The following is a 20181-nucleotide window of genomic DNA, read 5'->3' on the forward strand; positions in this document are numbered from 1 at the left end:
GCTGTTGGGGTCATTCTTATCATTTTCAGGGCAGCTTCTGTCTCAGAGCAGCAGGGGGCTCACAGCTGGAATCATGACACTGACAAGAAAGTCAATTTCACTCCTGGTAGGCTAGGTGCTGTGAAATTGAGCCTGCCCTAGGCTCAGACCTTGGGCTATCACCCAGGATGGGTGGGGAGCACCCACTGTTAGCTCTATGTGGCTGACAGTGCCCCACAATCAGCTGTACGTTCCCCACAATGCCCCATTTAAGTTTGTACAAGTGTTCCTGGTGAAGACACACCACCGGCAGCAGGGTTGTGGGGACACCAACAGCTGATTGAATTACTCTGGTGGCTGTAGGTCAACCTAAATTAAGTTGACCTAATTTTGTCATGTAAACAAGTCCTGACTATAGTGTCTCTTTCACTATAGAGCAGAGGTGGGCAAACTACAACCTGTGGGCCACATCCGGCCTGCAGGACCATCCTGCCTGGCCCCTGAGCTCCTGGTCCGGGAGGCTAGCCCCCAGCTCCTCCCCTGCTGTTTCTCCTCTCCCGCAGCCATGCCGCCACACAGGCAGCACTCTGGGCGGCAGTGCTGCCGATCATGCAGGGCAGCGTGGCAGTTTGTCTGGCTCTGGCCAGGCAGCATGGCTGCCAGACATGCTGCTCTGAGCGGTATGGTAAGGGGGCTGGGCTGGCAGGTTGGATAAAGGGCAGGAGGTCCTGGGGTGCAGCCAGGGGACAGGGAGCGGTTGGATAGGGCAGAGGTTCTGGGGGCGGGGGTCAGAGGACAGGGAATAGGGGGGGTTGGATAGGTGTGGGAGTCCTGGGGGGTCTGACAGGGGTCAGGGGTGTGGATGGGGTCGGGGCAGTCAGGGGACAGGGAGTGGATGGGGGGGTGTCCCGGGAGGGGGCAGTCAGAAGACAAGGAGCAGGGGGAGTTGGATGGGTCAGGGGTTCTGAGGGGGAAAGTCAGGGGGCGGAAAGTGGGAGGGGCAGATAGGGGGCGGGGGCCAGGCTGTTGGGGAGGCACAGCCTTCCCTACTCGGCCCTCCATACAGTTTTGGAACCCTGATATGGCCTTAGGGCCAAAAAGTTAGCCCACCCCTGATCTTGCAGATTGCAATCTTGATTCTCTGTTGACTTACTCCTTCTGTAGTCATTAACATGTTGTTGATGTGGTGGTAAATGACTACACAAGGTGTAAGGCAGTGGAAAATCAGGCCCAGGAATGTCAGGAAGCAGTGAAGGGAAGAGGACTCAGCCAGCTGGTCACCACTGCAGTAGCCCAGAGACACACCTCCATGAAATGAGAGGGGAAAAACAGAACAGCTAGTCTGGTCCATGTCAACAGCTAGTCTGGTCCATGAAGAGGTAACGGACAAGGAAGAAGGGGAAATGGTCCAAATTTATGCCACTCCTGTTACAGATGAGACTCTTAATGGCTCTGATGACACAGATAGTATCGATGCTGAGAAGCAATAATAATACCCAACACACAACTGACTGATGCAGCATCTGAAAGACTGAAGCCTTTATTGTGAGTCATTTTATCATTTGCTATGTCGTTGCATCAGCTTTATAACATCTTCGCTCACTGCATCCCCAGCAATCTTGGTTTCTCCTCATTTATGGATATGAAAGTGGAAGGTAACAGTGTTTGACTTCAGGAAATTAAAGCTTCTCAATAACAGTATTAGTCATCAGTGCCACTTTCTACTATTATTGAACCTGTAGCTATCATCATATTCTGAGAACAAAATAAGCAAACAGGAAACAATTGTGCTCACCCTTCAATTTTACTGAGACTGGAATTTTTAATGACATTATTTGCATTCAGCTTTAATCTGTTCATCAGATGACATTTTTTAACTATTAACTTGCCATTTATATTTAAAAAGCTTTGGGACTATCAGCATGTTCCCAGTTCCATATAAGTTTTTTCATTTGTGCCAAGATTACAGAGCTACAATGTGAATGGTATTTTATTTTGCATAACACAAAAATAACTCCACGGTTGTATTGCAACTATTGGCCAAAGAATTATCTGATACAATAATCATAATATTTAGATAAGGTTTCCTTGGCAGCTGCTAACCACAGGGTGACTGAGCTAGTAATAGCATAGTTTCCCTGTACAAGCACAGATACAGGAGACATCTTTGTCTCTGATGATCTGGATTACCCTTCCCTGAAGCTCCCAAATATTCATGGGTTTTAGGGAGGCTTCACACCTTCTCTTTTGCATGGCCCCCCTCAAATCTCTCCCATTTGAAGAGATGGTAGGCAGGAAACTTCAGGGGATGATCTGGATCCAAGAAATTAAAAGAACAGTCAATATTTATGTATATATCCTGCAGTAACTTAACTTTGTTGCTGTAAAGTTAGCTGGCCACCCAACAAACAAAATGTCTTCAATCCACAAATTCATTTTAGCACTATCAGTATATATACATAGGTTATACAGTGTTAAAAATTTGTAACATTGCCCAAAGAATCAAAGTGTTTCATGTTAATTGTTGCTCATGTTAAAACTTAATGGACCTGATTTTCCACTATCTCATTTAGTCACTAACTCCAGTGCAAAACATTACGAAGTCGGAACTCTCCAATTATTTACACTTGTTTTACACCCACTGTGCATAGGTCTGAATGACTACACAATGTGCAAGGCAGTGGAGTATCAGGCCCAAAATATCTAATTTAGAAATATACACAGCTGTATTTAAAATTCATTGTCATTCAGGTTTGGGAGATTATTTTTTAATACCATGAGTTCTTCATCCTGCAAGAAATATATACGCACAATACATTCTTATATATTTAATATGGACAGAAAAGCCATCTGATTGTATACTAAAGAAGAACACAGGAAACTGATATAAAACACTGGACCACTTTATGCATATAATTGTTACTTATGCTAATACTGAATAAAGGTAGTGCCTGGCCCTCAAAATTCTTCCTCCTAAAATACTTATACAAAGTGTGATAACAGATCAGAGTTACAAAAGCCACATAATTGAACATTCAAATAATGGTGAATAGGCACAAGATACAAACAAGTGTTAACCATGGACAAAAAATACTGCACGGTTGAGTAGACAATTCCATGCTGTCATGTGTCTTGGGCTCACACTTTATATTTCATAGTTTCTGAACTTCCTCAGAAGCTCTGAAGGGGCATCACCTGACCAGCGGAAACGCAAGTGCGAGCAATTTGCATCTAAAAATCCTATGAAAAAAGAAAAAAAGGGAGAGGAAATGAATTATTACAAAGAAACATTTAAAACTGATTAGGCTAAAGTAGTTATAGTGTTATTGTAGCTGTGTCAGTAGCTGGATATTAGAGAGAAAATGTGGGCGAGGTAATCTCTTTTATTGGACTCACTCTCGCCAACAGAAATTGGTCCAATAAAAGATATTACCTCACCCACTTTGGCTAAAGTAGGTCTTGATTATTGTGACTGAAATATAAGTCAAATGTAAGTCTTTAGCATGAAGTTTGAATCCTTGGTCGGGATGGGACGGGAGGAGGGGAGAGAGAGAACATCTGAACAAAAGTGTCATCTAAACAAAAACTATTAACAAACTGAGCAAATATGGGCAACATTCATTCCCACTGAAGCATCTAGCATTGGCCACTGTCAGAAGACAGGTTTCAGAGTAGCAGCCGTGTTAGTCTGTATCCACAAAAAGAAAAGGAGGACTTGTGGCACCTTAGAGACTAACAAATTTATTTCAGCATAAGCTTTCATGAGCTACAGCTCGCTTCATCAGATGCATTCAGTGGAAAATACAATGGGGAGATTTATATACACAGAGAATATGAAACAATGGGTGTTACCATACACACTGTAACGAGAGTGATCGGGTAAGGTGAGCTATTACCAGCAGGAGAGCGGGGGGGAAAAAGCTTTTGTAGTGATAATCAAGGTGGGCCATTTCCAGCAGTTGACAAGAACGTCTGAGGAACAGTGGGGGGAGGAGGGAATAAACATGGGGAAATAGTTTTACTTTGTGTAATGACCCATCCACTCCCAGTCTTTATTCAAGCCCAAGTTAATTGTATCCAGTTTGCAAATTAATTCCAATTAAGCAGTCTCTCATTGGAGTCTGTTTTTGAAGTTTTTTTGTTGAAGAATTGCCACTTTTAGGTCACTGTAATCGAGTGACCAAAGAGATTGAAGTGTTCTCCAACTGGTTTTTGAACGTTATAATTCTTGATGTATGATTTGTGTCCATTGATTCTTTTACGTAGAGACTGTCCAGTTTGGCCAATGTACATGGTAGAGGGGCATTGCTGGCACATGATGGCATATATCACATTGGTAGATGTGCAGGTGAACGAGCCTCTGATAGTGTGGCTGATGTGATTAGGCCCTATGATGGTGTCCCCTGAATAGATCTGTGGACACAGTTGGCAATAGGCTTTGTTGTAAGGATCTTGGGGGACAGGCCAGTCCTTGCTTACAGACAGCCCCCCAAGGTTTTAATCCCTCACAGCTCTACCTCACTTCCTATTTGATCAGGCAGTACTTCGTTATATTATAATCATTTGCTGTGATGGCCTAAACCCAGAATTATGAAACCACTGCCCTCTAACAAAATAAACAAACTCTTTGAGACAAGGAATAGGTCATCTTCTATGTTTTTGTACAGAACCAGGCACAGTTAGTATTTTAATAACTAAAAGATGTATGTATTTTTCCAGTGGAGGAATTAATGGGACTCAGAGTTGCCTAGCTCCAATTTATGCCTTTAGGTTTTTTTAAAAGTTTATAGCTTGAGTTTTTCTTTACACTAAGACCCCCTGTATACTTCTTCAGAAGTATAAAAAGTCCTTGAATTAGGTGTAAATGTCATTTATACCCACTTTAACCCCCATGTACATTGCGAGAGCAGTGTAAAAGGGCCTTAGTGTAAATGAGAATTAGTTAGCCCCTAAACATTTAGAGCAGAAAATACCACAAAACTAGATTATTAATTTATATTGCATGTTGCACTGAGGAGCCCTAGTCATGGACCAGGGCCCCACTGTGATAAGCTCTGTACAAAACACTCAACGAGATGTCTCTGCTCCCTGCTTAGAGTTTACAATCTAAGTATCCGACAAGAGACAACAGATAGATACAAAAAGAAAAGGAGTACTTGTGGCACCTTAGAGACTAACAAATTTATTAGAGCATAAGCTTTCGTGAGCTACAGCTCACTTCATCGGATGCATCCGATGAAGTGAGCTGTAGCTCACGAAAGCTTATGCTCTAATAAATTTGTTAGTCTCTAAGGTGCCACAAGTACTCCTTTTCTTTTTGCGAATACAGACTAACACGGCTGCTACTCTGAAACCAGATAGATACAGACAGGGAAGAATAAGGAAACAGTAAGACAATACTGATCAGCATGATAGGCAGTGATCTCAGAACACCAGCAGTCTAATTGTGGTCAAGTTTTTTTTGTAGCCATGACAGAAAAAGAGAGTTTGAAGGAGGTTTTGAAGGAGGATTGTGATGTAACTTTGCAGATGTTTGCGGGAAGCTCCTTCCAAGCCAGAGGGGCAGCATGAGAGAAAGCACAAAAGGTGCTTGTTTGAAAATTTAACAAGTGGGCAGTAGCGGCTGAAATCATGGGCCACCTTGAGAGAGCCATAACTTGAACTTGGTCTGGGATTTGTAATATTTTATAAACAGAAGAATACAGAAATTTGCATTTTTTGGATAAATTACATCAAAATCCAGGACACGAGTGGTATAAAACTGGGCCCTAATTGAGATAGCTAGTTAAATTAAGAGCCTACAGCAATTGGAATCCTTAGTATTGCAATTTGCTCCTCTCAAGCCCTGATTTTCAAAACTGTACATATTTAGTTACTTGAATGTGAAGTCATCTTCGTTATACTCTATGCATACAAGTGGCTAGCTGCATGAGCGATCACATTAATTGTACTCACAGTTCTGAAACTCATGTTCTCTGTCTAATATTCTTACATGTGCGCAGCAAGTAATAAGACATATGCAAATGTACAGGAAAGTAAGGGAATGGGAATTACTGAAAAAATTATGTAGTCACCCATTTCTTATCCAGTTTAATCTTTAAGGCCCAATCCTGAACATCATACTCAAGCAAATCTTCCACTTAATTAGATGGGAGTTTTCCATGACTAAAAACTTCAGTATCAGGTAAAATGCCTGAACATTGAAATCTGTCACATCACTGGTTCCACTTACTTGGAGAGTCTGGACTCTTTGGAGATTGTGGCTTCTCATCAGAAGTCTCAGCATCATCTTGCTCCCTTCTCTCATCTGACAATCCATCTTTATTGTTTTCAGTCTGTTGGGCCCAAGTGTCATTAGTTATGTTGTTGCTATTATTTAGCTCAGGTGCTTCCAGCATTGGCTCTTTTTTACTTCTGACAGCCCAGTGCATTGACTAAATAAATCAAAAAATAACAAATGGACAAATCTAAGTTGTACATTAGATTTTAAACATAACATGAGCTAGTTTTCTACTTTAAAGGAGTCAGCGTGCAGTTACTCAGGTTTATTCTTTTTAACTAACAGAAGTATGCTCTAGAAAAGGGGTTCTCAACCATTTTCTTTCGGAGGCTCCCCAACATGCTATAAAAACTCCACAGCCTACCTGTGCCACAATAACTGGTATTCTGCATATAAAAGCCAGGGCCAGTGTTAGGGGGTAGCAAACAGGACAATTGCCTGGGGCCCCATCCACTCAGGGCCCCAGGATTCACACTCATGTGGTGGGGTTTCGGGTTTCTACCCTGGGTCCCAGCAAGTTTAATGCTGGCCCTGCTTAGCGAACCCCCTGAAACCTGCTCTTGGCCCTCCAGGAGACCCTGGACCCCTGGTTGAGAACCACTGCTCTAGAATGCTATAAAAACACTTTCTGGAAATTACAGATCATTCGGAAAATGAAATTGAATTTTGGAATTAACAGTTGAGTAGTTTGGGTGATGTTCATCTATAGTTAAATTTGGATGGGGATAAAGGAGGACAAGTGGAGATGCAGCAAATAATTCTAAGGTATTAATATATTTTGCCCACCATCTGCTCAGTAAAATTTTCAAGAGCACCTATGAGATTTAGAAGCTTATTTCCATTTTCAAAAGTCACGTAGGCATTTCAGAGCTTAGTCACTTTTGAAAATGAGACTTAAGAATTTCTGGAAGTGTTACCTAGGTGTAACTCTCACTGCAGTCAATGGCAATACTCCTATTGACTTCAACTGGAACTGAATCAAGCTTGGAGGGATTGATCCTCCAATCCTTATATACTTATGTATAGTGCTTTATAGGCAAATGGTCTCAGACATTTTTTCACAACATTTGTTTGCAGGACAATTTGTTTGCTCACCTCTAGTAGGGCCCAATTGTGCATGGTACTATATATTCTCAATTCATATTCATTTTAATTGAATTGAGGATAATCATGATATTGCACAACTGGGACCTAGTAGATGTATGCAAAAAAAATTTCCCACCAACAAAATTAGTGGAAAAATCCTGAGAACGTCTGTCTGCAAAGCACCAAGCATATCAATAGCTTTATATACATATATTCATTCAAGCATACATAATTTTTAAAAAAAGTGTAGGTTTTCCTCAGCTTACAAGGAAAACTTAAAGATATTCTTTCATAGATACAGTTTTCTTTACAGAGGTTGGGGCAGAGGCGGTGTCTACACAAGACTTTTCAAGGAAAATGGTGATATTCTGCTCTCTGCTTTGTTGAGAAAAAGCAGCCACAGCAGGTGAAATCCTAGATCCACTGAAGTCAATGGCAAAATTTCCTCCTCTTGGTGGATCTAAATCCTGGTTTTCTTCTGGCCCTTTCAGACACTCCACCAAGTCTCTGATGGATGAATAAAGTAACTTGTGCTGTAGCTGAGCCAACTAGTCTTCTAGGATGGAGCTGAATTACAACTCCTGACAATCTATGTGGCAATATGGAGCTTTGAGAGCTTAAAAGCTCTTGGGAGTTGTAGTGCAGCTTCATTCCAGAAAGAAGATGCCACACAGAATCCATGCCACCAGGGTTTCTGCAATGTCCCACGTATGGCACAAGGTTCCAAGAGAATGTTTTTCAGATTTCTATCAGACCTGTTTTTAATAGTTGGAATTATACAAACAAGCAAACCTGCTGATAATCAGTAGAACAAAATGTAGACAATTTAAATATTGTGTTGAAGCATTCAAAATTAACAATCTGACTTAGAAAACAGATAAAGGTTCCACAGCACCACGATGTGCTGAAATTGTTACTTGAGAAACAGCCCTAAAACTATGTCTAATGCACTCAGAAATAAAGCAGTGACAAGTTCATTCTACTCAGACTGGTCCAGAACCAAACTCCCCCATGACTGGTTTTCTTTAGCCATTTGATTTTATTTGAATTTACTTATAAATCATTCCGATGCTATTCCCATCCCATTGTTTCAGAATATTTTAGAGATTTGAAGCAAAGCCACTGCTGAGTTCCATGTCCAGGGAGACCAAATATCTGTCACTAATATTTATTATGTCAGCCAGTCTGGCTGGCAGCAAGAGGCTTCAAAATACCCCCCTCAACTCAGCACCCTGCTCCTTTGATAAGTTTGTCTAGGTGTATCAAACAGAAGATGTCTTTTAGCTGCTGGCAATATGTGGGGGGGGAGAGGGGAAATACTAGCTGACATTTCCTCCATCAAACTCCCTCCGGCAAGATGACCTAGAGTAGTACTGGAATCAGCTGCCACAGAGATATGATGGTAGTTATCTAAACAGACGAAGGAAAGGATAAAGAAACATATTCATATTAAGAGAAATCCTGCGGACCATGTTTGAACCTACCATCATATGGGAGCAAGGCACAGCAAAAGAGTTTAGAGTTTGCTCAGAAGCCTGAAGAGCTCCACTGACAAATATTATCAAACCAAGATTATTCCATTATCAGGAGACTATTTCAGTCTACAGAGTAGCAGCCGTGTTAGTCTGTATTCGCAAAAAGAAAAGGAGTACTTGTGGCACCTTAGAGACTAATAAATTTGTTAGTCTCTAAGGTGCCACAAGTACTCCTTTTCTTATTTCAGTCTATTAATTCACATGCAGCAACTGACAATATTGTTCCTCAACACACAGGGATACATTCCTATGGAAACTGGATTACTATGTGTTCTTAATATGTATCCTACTAATGGCTCTGACTTAAAGTTAAATGAAAAGTGATCACCATAAAAAGTCAGATACCTCCTAGAAAGTTTCAGAGTAGTAGCCAGTGTTAGTCTGTATTTGCAAAAAGAAAAGGAGTACTTGTGGCACCTTTGAGACTAACAAAGGCTTTGGTAGTGATAATCAAGGTGGGCCATTTCCAGCAGTTGACAAGAATGTCTGTGGGATGTTCTTGTCAACTGCTGGAAATGGCCCACTTTGATTATCACTACAAAAGGCAGCCCCAACACCCCCCACTCTCCTGCTGATTATAGCTCACCTTAAGTGATCACTCTCGTTACAGTAGGTATGGTAACACCCATTGTTTCATGTTCTCTATGTATATAAATCTCCCCACCGAATGCATCCGATGAAGTGAGCTGTAGCTCACGAAAGCTTATGCTCAAATAAATTTGTTAATCTCTAAGGTGCCACAAGTACTCCTTTTCTCCTAGAAAGTGTTTGTCTTCAGTTGTGTGTTTCTCTAGGTTTGTTTTTATTACTGAGGGGAAAAAATCATGAAACCAGGAATTTTGTTTTTTAAGATTTAATCTATTGCTGTTACCTATTCCATTCTTGAAGCAATATTCCCCTACTTTGACATAACTATTAGGGAAATTATTGAGTAGAGAAAGAGAGTGGTTGTTTAATTTATTTTTATAATGAGATTTTAACATTGTGAATTTGGGGGAATTCTTTCCTTTATTTCTCTGAGAAAAAGATTTCCAAAAAGGATTCATTCGAAAATTGCCACATCTAGATCACTACCAAAAATACAAAGCACAAGAAGTGTCAGAAATATTCTCTGAATGCTGCTGATGATGTGGTTTTCAGACAAGAGGATACAGCTTCACAGGGAGGCCTGCTGTGATTTTTTTAAGCGTCATCTCACGCATCCAAACTAAATGTTCACATTAATAAAATGTAAATTTGACGTAGCAAATGCCCCTGAAATGTTTTTGTGTTCATATATCACTGTTGTTGTTGTTGTTGTTTGTTGTTAAAATAATCTAAGTACCCTATGCAAAATAATTCTATCTCTCTTCTTTTCTGAAACTACAGACTGTTGGCGATTTCATAAGGGTCAGAAAGAAAACAGTGGTCACTTGGCAGCTGTATAATATGTAAGATTTCAGCCCAAAGAGGCTGCCCAAAGGTTTTAAAATTTATCTCAGATTCTATGGTATGTAGAGGAGCAGAAAGGCAAATAAACAGGCAGGAAGAGAACAAAATTTCTTCTGATCTGTGAGTGATACCCACTTGGACTGATTAAATATCATATGCAAGTTGAAACAAACAGTCTATTTAGTAAAGCTCTCCATATGTTGGATTTAGAATTTTGGTCCATTTGAAAAGATGGGAATACGCTACTAGTTTACTTTGTTTTTGATTTTACCTAATCATGTTATTCTGTTGCTATTAAATATTTTCCCTTGTTTAACCTAAAAAGGCTGGTAACAGTTGACATATGTCAACTATTTTAATGCTCTAATAAATTTGTTAGTCTCTAAGGTGCCACAAGTACTCCTTTTCTTTTTGCGAATACAGACTAACACGGCTGCTACTCTGAAAACTATTTTAATGTCTTTCACTGTAAAACCAAGTTGGGGGTTGACAGGACCACAGTATAATTTGTGGAAAGAAACCTTTCAAGGACCAGTGAATTTGTTACATTAAGAAAATGCAGCACAGACTGGAGAATAACTTAGAATGGGTGCCCTTAAAAACATTTACTTCCTTATCATAATTTGTACTGCTTATTTTAGATCTTGCAGTAATAGAGAATCTACTGTTGAAATGTGTTAATATTTCTGCATCTCAGCTTATCTGTATCTTCCAAATAATGTATTCTTCACAATCCTTTCAAGGGATAGATGCTATGCCAAGCCCTGAATGTTGCACTTTTTTTAATACTTTGCACTTGATGACTGCAAGACATCTTCTGACATTTCGTCAATCATCATCATCATCCTGTTCCTATTATGTTTAGGACAGTGACGAAGCTCCTCCACTCCTGTCTGTTTCTGGCAAGTCTTTCAATGGCTCCCCATCTGTGCCCCAGGTTTTTCAGCTCGGCTTCCACAGCTCTTGCCATGTTGTTTTCGGGCAGCCTCCTTTTCGCTTGCCTTCAGGTGTCCATCTTATTGCTACTCTGGTGATGGAATCAGGTTCCATCCGAAGCACGTGACCGATGAATCCTGGTAATGATGGTGCTCAGATCCTCTTGGCTGCACTGTGTCAATAGAACTTGGTTTGAGATTGTTCTGGGCCAAAAGATACAGAGGATTTTTGTGAGGCAGGTTGTATGGAATAAAGACAGTTTGGACATGTCATACTTTCTCATTCCCTAGCATTCTGCACTATAAAGTAGAGTTGAAAGTTTGCAGCTCTGATAAATTTTGAGTTTGGTTTTGGTGTTGTATTTTGATGATTTTCAGATTGTATTTAAGCTCCTAAAGCTGTTCCTGGCTTTATTGATTTTGTTCTGGATGTCCTGGCTTGTTCCACTGTCCTGGCTGATGGTGCTGTCCAAGTATGTGAATGTTTCTGCATTAGTGAGAACATAATCCTCTATCCATACTGGTGACAGTGAGGCAATATTAAAGGCATGATATATGTCTTATTGTGGTTGATTTTCAGTCCACTTTGCTGGCTGAATGCGTTGAGTCGAGTTAATTTTTCTTGTATATGGTGTTGGGTATATGATAGGAGAGCGACATCATCTGCAAAGTCCAGGTCTTCAAGGGATGAGAAGAGTGTCCATTTAATGCCTTTGGCATGTCTTCTGTTGTACACCACATTACCTAGTTGATGTCAATGCTGAAGAGGATTGCAGACATGACACACCCATGACGTACTCCTGTTTTCAAAACTGAGCTCACTTGTGATCAACACTGCTGTAAAGTTGATATAGAAGCTTTTGATGACATTGATTATATTGAAAGGAATTCCATATGTTGGCAGAATGCACCATAGTCTGGTCCTGTAAATGCTATCAAAAGCCTTCTCAAAGTCTATGAAATTTATGTAAAATTGCCATTGCCTTTCTAAGCACTGTTCTGTTATGCTTCGTAGAGTGAAGATCTGGTTTGTGTATCTGCGCCCTTTCCGAAAACCAGCTTGCTCTTTTCTGAGAACACTATCAACTGCCTCTGATATACACTGAACTATGATCTTATGCAATACTTTGCTTGGCACAGATAAAAGTTTTTATACCATGCCAATTATTACAATCACTGAGAGTTCCTTTCTTTGGTATCTTCACTATAACTCCATTGGTCCACTCATCTGGCACTTTTCCCCTTTTCCAGACTGATGTACGTAGAGGGACCAGGACAGATGCTGCTAATTCTGACATTTAGAGACTTGTAAATTATGCTGGAAAGATCTCCCAAACTGTATTACTCCATGTTAGTTGAAGTACACACTGATCAGAAAAACAATGTTTAAAAAGCTTCACTCACTGTACAAAAATAAATTTGCATGTACACCGACACTAATGTAATTGTATGTTATGTAATCATAAATGAATGCCATCTTCTGCTACTATAAACCACTATATTTCTACCTGTTTTCCTAGCTTGAATTCCAGGAAGATGATTTTAAAAAATCAAGAATAGCTACATATAATTAGCCGGAAATAAAGTTTGTGGAAAAAACATCTAAGGTGCCTGAACACAATAAATTAATACCTCTGATACCTGGCAGTCAGATCAAAGACAAAATATCAAAACTTCTAAATAGTGTGGTTTGCTCAGACATAATTAGCATCTTCCAGATTATTTATCTTCATAGAGTATATCTTCTCAAAATGAATTGTAGTACTCAGTGTTCAGGGCAGTGGTGACATCAACAGAATTAATACACAGCAATGACTCACTCATTTTCACAAACATCAATAAAAAATATAAATCAACAGAAGTTGATATAGACTAGAAAATAAACAAAAATTTGTTCTGAAAAATAAAGAAATGACCAGAAAGGATCATTTGTTTATGAATTAGAAAAATATTTATGTAAATATCAATATTTATCATGATTATTTATTAGGTCAGAATCTATCAATTGTTAGGAAAAACAACTGGTTATAGTAGAGATATGCAGGTATTTCCAGTTTGTCATATTAAATCCTCACAGCCAACAGGAAAAAACCATAACAACTTCAGATACTACAGTATTACATTTTTTGTTGGTATGCTGGTTATTTCAAAAATCTATTCTATATTCTCATTAAAGAAATTACTGAAGATTTATTTTCCTAGGGTGAAATCCTGGCCCCACTGAAGTCAATGACAGTATGCCATTGACTTTAATGAGGCCAGGATTTCATTCCCAGTAATCATTCTAAAAACTAACTTAAAATATACCACAAGTCTTTTATCATAGTACATTCCTTTGGTTAACCAAGATCATATAGCCACTTTCAGTCCCAAGTAAATTATTTTTAAATGACTGAAGTTTTTTGAAATGTTGAGAAAGTTGCTATGGGATTGACAGAAATACAAGATAAAACCTATATTGTCCCTGAGAACAAAAACAGCTATCAGAGTTTCGTCACGTATGTTTTCATAAATGTCTACATCATCTGACTGCCTTCCAGTTTGTGGCATTTGGTTTTTTAATAAATTCGGGGGTATTTTTCTGCACTCTTGTTACATATTGCTATGCAGCAATTTTGGGGGAGTATTTCTGGTCACATAGCAGAACCATTTCTAATTGGTGTCCTTTCCTCCATCAGATCAACACTGGGAAACTGATTAAAAAACAGTAGAAGGCTGATATAATGAACAGTCCTTAATCTCTGACCCATCCTGTCTTGCCCATGGGAGAATTTCCCTTCCCATAGATCTACCTAATCTCCTAATGCTAATGTATACCCAGGAAATTTAGGTAAACAAAAAACAACCGTTTTTATGGAGTTGCTCAGAGCCTCCCACTGCTGGAATGGAATGGTAATTTTGCTTCGTCGCCAGTAATCATAACAAGCTCGACTTTCTTCGTTAGTAAGAATCTCCTTAGCCTGCTGCAGCTTCTGAAAATTCTCCACTAAAACACAAACCAAAAGGATGTTACATCAAATACTTATTTTTAAATAAATTAATTCCTCTGTGGAACAGCAATGACCAATAAATAGCTATGTAACAGCAAGACAGGTTGGGGAAGAAAAGAAAATAAAAGAGTGATGAAAGGATGTGGCAGTTCTGCTCACTGCTTTGAGGAAGTCTTAGCTGACTCAACAGCTAACACCTTTAGTGGACAATTGATGCCCTCTTTCAGATGAACAATTCAATGCAAATGTCAAAATGTGGTGCCTTTTTGTCTCTTGATTTAGAAGCTTTATACACTTGAGGGCTATCAAAATTATGTGGTATTCAAAGCAAAACACATGAGGTATCACCCCATTTAAAAACCAACATTGCAATAGCATGACAGCATTTCACACGGAACATAGCATGATCCAAAGCAGCAAGGAAGTTAGAGCAGAACACATCACCAAGGAACAGTAAGAAGGAAGCATAATTATATTATCTGAGCAGCAAGCAGAAGAATCTTAACATAGCATAGTACAGGTTAGCTAACGGCATTGCTTAACCTCACATCTTTTGTGGGTATAATAAGATATTAACTTAAATTCCAGATCGTGTGAATAAGATCTCTTATTTCTCTTGCAGGAGCAAAAATTCTTTAGAAAATGACAGGTTTCAGAGTAGCAGCCATGTTAGTCTGTATTCGCAAAAAGAAAAGGAGTACTTGTGGCACCTTAGAGACTAACAAAGTGCTTATATACAAATGCACAAAGCCTTGTAAACAAGCAGGGAGAACTGGAGGTCCTGGTGATGTCAAGGAATTATGACGTGATTGGAATAACAGAGACTTGGTGGGAAAACTCACATGACTGGAGTACAGTCATGGATGGTTATAAACTGTTCAGGAAGGACAGGCAGGGCAGAAAAGGTGGGGGAGTAGCACTGTATGTAAGGGAGCAGTATGACTGCTCAGAGCTCCGGTACAAAACTGTGGAAAAACCTGAGTGTCTCTGGATTAAGTTTAGAAGTGTGTGCAACAAGAGTGATGTCATGGTGGGAGTCTGCTATAGACCACCGGACCAGGGGGATGAGGTGGATGAGGCTTTCTTCCGGCAACTCACGGAAGCTACTAGATCGCATGCCCTGATTCTCATGGGTGACTTTAATTTTCCTGATATCTGCTGGGAGAGCAATACAGCGGTGCATAGACAATCCAGGAAGTTTTTGGAAAGCGTAGGGGACAATTTCCTGGTGCAAGTGCTAGGGGAGCCAACTAGGGGGAGCGCTTTTCTTGACCTGCTGCTCACAAACCGGGTAGAATTAGTGGGGGAAGCAAAAGTGGATGGGAATCTGGGAGGCAGTGACCATGAGTTGGTTGAGTTCAGGATCCTGACGCAGGGAAGAAAGGTAAGCAGCAGGATACGGACCCTGGACTTCAGGAAAGCAGACTTTGACTCCCTCAGGGAACAGATGGCCAGGATCCCCTGGGGGACTAACATGAAAGGGAAGGGAGTCCAGGAGAGCTGGCTGTATTTCAAGGAATCCCTGTTGAGGTTACAGGGACAAACCATCCCGATGAGTCGAAAGAATAGTAAATATGGCAGGCGACCAGCTTGGCTTAATGGTGAAATCCTAGCGGATCTTAAACATAAAAAAGAAGCTTACAAGAAGTGGAAGGTTGGACATATGACCAGGGAAGAGTATAAAAATATTGCTCGGGCATGTAGGAAAGATATCAGGAGGGCCAAATCGCACCTGGAGCTGCAGCTAGCAAGAGATGTCAAGAGTAACAAGAAGGGTTTTCTTCAGGTATGTTGGCAACAAGAAGAAAGCCAAGGAAAGTGTGGGCCCCTTACTGAATGAGGGAGGCAAGCTAGTGACAGAGGATGTGGAAAAAGCTAATGTACTCAATGCTTTTTTTGCCTCTGTTTTCACTAACAAGGTCAGCTCCCAGACTGCTGTGCTGGGCATCACAAAATGGGGAAGAGATGGCCAGCCCTCTGTAGAGATAGAGGTGGTTAGGGACTATTTAGAAAAGCTGGACGTGCACAAGTCCATGGGGCCGGACGAATTGCATCCGAGAGTGCTGAGGGAATTGGCGGCTGTGATTGCAGAGCCCTTGGCCATTATCTTTGAAAACTCGTGGCGAACGGGGGAAGTCCCGGATGACTGGAAAAAGGCTAATGTAGTGCCCATCTTTAAAAAAGGGAAGAAGGAGGATCCTGGGAACTACAGGCCGGTCAGCCTCACCTCAGTCCCTGGAAAAATCATGGAGCAGGTCCTCAAAGAATCAATCCTGAAGCACTTAGAGGAGAGGAAAGTGATCAGGAACAGTCAGCATGGATTCACCAAGGGAAGGTCATGCCTGACTAATCTAATCGCCTTTTATGATGAGATTACTGGTTCTGTGGATGAAGGGAAAGCAGTGGATGTATTGTTTCTTGACTTTAGCAAAGCTTTTGACACGGTCTCCCACAGCATTCTTGTCAGCAAGTTAAGGAAGTATGGGCTGGATGAATGCACTATAAGGTGGGTAGAAAGCTGGCTAGATTGTCGGGCTCAACGGGTAGTGATCAATGGCTCCATGTCTAGTTGGCAGCCGGTGTCAAGTGGAGTGCCCCAGGGGTCGGTCCTGGGGCCCGTTTTGTTCAATATCTTCATAAATGATCTGGAGGATGGTGTGGATTGCACTCTCAGCAAATTTGCGGATGATACTAAACTGGGAGGAGTGGTAGATACGCTGGAGGGGAGGGATAGGATACAGAAGGACCTAGACAAATTGGAAGATTGGGCCAAAAGAAATCTAATGAGGTTCAATAAGGATAAGTGCAGGGTCCTGCACTTAGGATGGAAGAATCCAATGCACCGCTACAGACTAGGGACCGAATGGCTCGGCAGCAGTTCTGCGGAAAAGGACCTAGGGGTGACAGTGGACGAGAAGCTGGATATGAGTCAGCAGTGTGCCCTTGTTGCCAAGAAGGCCAATGGCATTTTGGGATGTATAAGTAGGGGCATAGCGAGCAGATCGAGGGACGTGATCGTTCCCCTCTATTCGACACTGGTGAGGCCTCATCTGGAGTACTGTGTCCAGTTTTGGGCCCCACACTACAAGAAGGATGTGGATAAATTGGAAAGAGTACAGCGAAGGGCAACAAAAATGATTAGGGGTCTAGAGCACATGACTTATGAGGAGAGGCTGAGGGAGCTGGGATTGTTTAGTCTGCAGAAGAGAAGAATGAGGGGGGATTTGATAGCTGCTTTCAACTACCTGAAAGGGGGTTTCAAAGAGGATGGCTCTAGACTGTTCTCAATGGTAGCAGATGACAGAACGAGGAGTAATGGTCTCAAGTTGCAATGGGGGAGGTTTAGATTGGATATTAGGAAAAACTTTTTCACTAAGAGGGTGGTGAAACACTGGAATGCGTTACCTAGGGAGGTGGTAGAATCTCCTTCCTTAGAGGTTTTTAAGGTCAGGCTTGACAAAGCCCTGGCTAGGATGATTTAACTGGGACTTGGTCCTGCTTTGAGCAGGGGGTTGGACTAGATGACCTTCTGGGGTCCCTTCCAACCCTGATATTCTATGATTCTATGAAATTTATTTGAGCATAAGTTTTCGTGAGCTACAGCTCACTTCATCGGATGCATTTAGAAAATTTCTTTAGAAAATGGTTGTTAAGGATACAGCTGTGTGTTACTATTTGTGTAAAGGTTACAAAGATTTACATTTTATCTATGAGTCACCCTTATTAGAGTGGCTTACTATTATTATTCATTTATTCCAGTTTATAGTAGAGACTTCTTTTGAAATATGCTGAACTCAAACACTAACCAAAGCTGATAAGCATAAATCAAACAACATACAGGATTTTTTTTCTTAATTCTGTTTCTTTTTTCCGTTGTGACCAGTTTTGGGGAGATAAAAAGCAGTCTGGTTTGATGATTATTTTTAATACGCTGGAATTGAAATGAATCAGACAAATTAAATGTTTACTGTACTGTGAAAATGTAAGGCATTTAGTAGACTGTTCAAGTAAATGAAGCATAAACTGTTTGCTTTTAATACACAAGACTGCTCCACTATTTGGGTCTTGGGCTCCCTTTTTTAAAAATGATCTGTTTTTACTTCAATTTAACACTAAAAATTCCAAGCAATGGACCAGATTTGGGTCTCACTTATGCCCCTGCCTCCTCACTGAAGTCAATGGGGTAGCCTCAGTTTATTTACGGAAGAATTTGGTCCTGTTATCCAGTTGCTCTTTCAAGTATGTTTAAATATATTTTGGAAAGTAGGATTTAAGATCATTTTGTAAAAGGTGGACTCTTCAACAAATTTTGGAGGGATCTGTCTCAGGCTCTCTCAAAATGAAGAATTACACTCCATTTTATTTTTTATTCCCCCATCAATTTGATGGGGTCCTTGACTCATTTCAGAAAGCCAAGAAGAGCTAAGTGCAACTTAATACCACTCTCAAGACATCTGAAGGTGTTAGTAGACAGTGAATACTCTTTCATCCTCTTGGGTGTAGTGCCTTTACTATTTTGGGAGAAGGGTGCAAGCAAGAATCCTGAACTTTCATCTCCTGTGTGGTTGCTACCACTATGTTTGTCAGTGTGCCTCCAATTAAACTGAGAGAAAATTTGAATAGGCATTTTTGTGCATTAACTGAAATGGAACATTTGATTTAATTATTCTGCAATAATACTTTCAAAGGGCTTTAAGAACTCAGTAGTCTATAGCTGAGAATATTTTAAACTGGGAGAAGAGGTCCTGCTTCTGCTCCCCTTACTCATATGGGCTAGGATTTTCAAAGGGGCCTAAGGGAGTGGGAATTTCAAAAGGATTTGGGTGCCTAATTTCCTTAAACCACTTTGAAAATCCCAGTCATCATGTAGTCCCTCACTCTAAGAATAGTCCCACTGATTTCAGTATGAGTAGCAGGAGGCAGAATCAGCCTCAAAGTTTTTGGATGGAGTATCAGAAATGTGCATCACAGAGCACTGTCTTGTTATAACTGGTTTAATACAAACATGTCCAATATTAAGTGATGCACTCTGTCATCAAATTAATCTTTGTTTTGGGAGTTTTTCCATGTACTATAATTTCCATTATCTGGGCCTATGATGTTTGTACACATAGATGCACTAGTTCAGTGTTCAACAACACATTTGGTGATACGTGGAAACTTAATGAAGAGTAGGGAATGATCACTTTCAATATACTGTTTATCTTATTTTTTTTCTGTGCATTTTGTATAGACATAAAGAAGGCCAGAGTAAGTATTCAAATTGTTTATGGTCATTGATGACAGTGACCCTGTTGGCTATGGATACATAAATCTGTCTCAGAGTATCCGGTTTTTCCTCAAGGCACTGCTATGGGGGCAAGGTTAAGATTACACCTCTACCCCGATGTAACGCTACCCGATATAACATGAATTCAGATATAATGTGGTAAAGCAGCACTCCCGGGGGGGGCTGCGCGCTCTGGTGGATCAAAGCAAGTTCAATATAACGCGGTTTCACCTATAACGCGATAAGATTTTTTGGCTCCCGAGGACAGCGTTATATCGGGGTAGAGGTGTATTTGCGTGACAGACAGCATTTCCACAATTTCTGATGTTTGTTGTTCTTCTGCGGAGAGCTGGCCTGTCACATTGTGCTGGGTCCTCCTTATTTCCAGCTGCTAACTTACGTTAAAAGAAGCTAAAATACATTAAATATTTTCCTAATGTTACTTTTCATGTGAGCAATTATTGTAGTTAACCCAAATATGTCATTTGATTCCCACTTAGAGAGGAGATAGTGCATGCAATCATGCATGGGAGGGGATGTGGTCCACAAGACAATCTCTGGTTTAAAATGTGCATCATCCTATACAAAATTTTGACAACTCCTGGACTAGATAATCAAACAATTGTCTTCATGTTCTAATATCCATGATTATGTAAGCATGACAGCAAAATATTAA

General features: G+C 40.5%; 1 protein-coding gene and 1 long non-coding RNA gene across 5 annotated transcripts in view; one reads left to right on the plus strand and one right to left on the minus strand.

Annotated features, from left to right (window-relative positions):
- LOC119858893 overlaps positions 1-20181 on the plus strand; it is a 33612-nt gene that overhangs the window by 1996 nt on the left and 11435 nt on the right. For both annotated transcript variants that reach the window (XR_005294044.2, XR_006282866.1), the window contains exon 2: positions 1414-1524. This is a non-coding gene — a long non-coding RNA (uncharacterized LOC119858893). The remainder of the gene's footprint in view (positions 1-1413; positions 1525-20181) is intronic.
- DNAJC12 (DnaJ heat shock protein family (Hsp40) member C12) overlaps positions 1497-20181 on the minus strand; it is a 37719-nt gene continuing 19034 nt past the window's right edge. For 2 of the 3 annotated variants that reach the window (XM_038410421.1, XM_038410420.2), the window contains exons 3-5: positions 14093-14232; positions 6212-6413; positions 1497-3219 (exon numbers count right to left, since the gene is read on the minus strand). In XM_038410421.1, the coding sequence (XP_038266349.1) occupies positions 3125-3219; positions 6212-6413; positions 14093-14232 (437 nt within the window). In that variant the 3' untranslated portion in view covers positions 1497-3124. The remainder of the gene's footprint in view (positions 3220-6211; positions 6414-14092; positions 14233-20181) is intronic. The other variant, XM_043519323.1, reaches the window with a different exon arrangement.

Source organism: Dermochelys coriacea, chromosome 7 (genome assembly GCF_009764565.3).
Source record: "Dermochelys coriacea isolate rDerCor1 chromosome 7, rDerCor1.pri.v4, whole genome shotgun sequence".
In the NCBI taxonomy this organism is placed as follows: Eukaryota; Metazoa; Chordata; order Testudines; family Dermochelyidae; genus Dermochelys; species Dermochelys coriacea.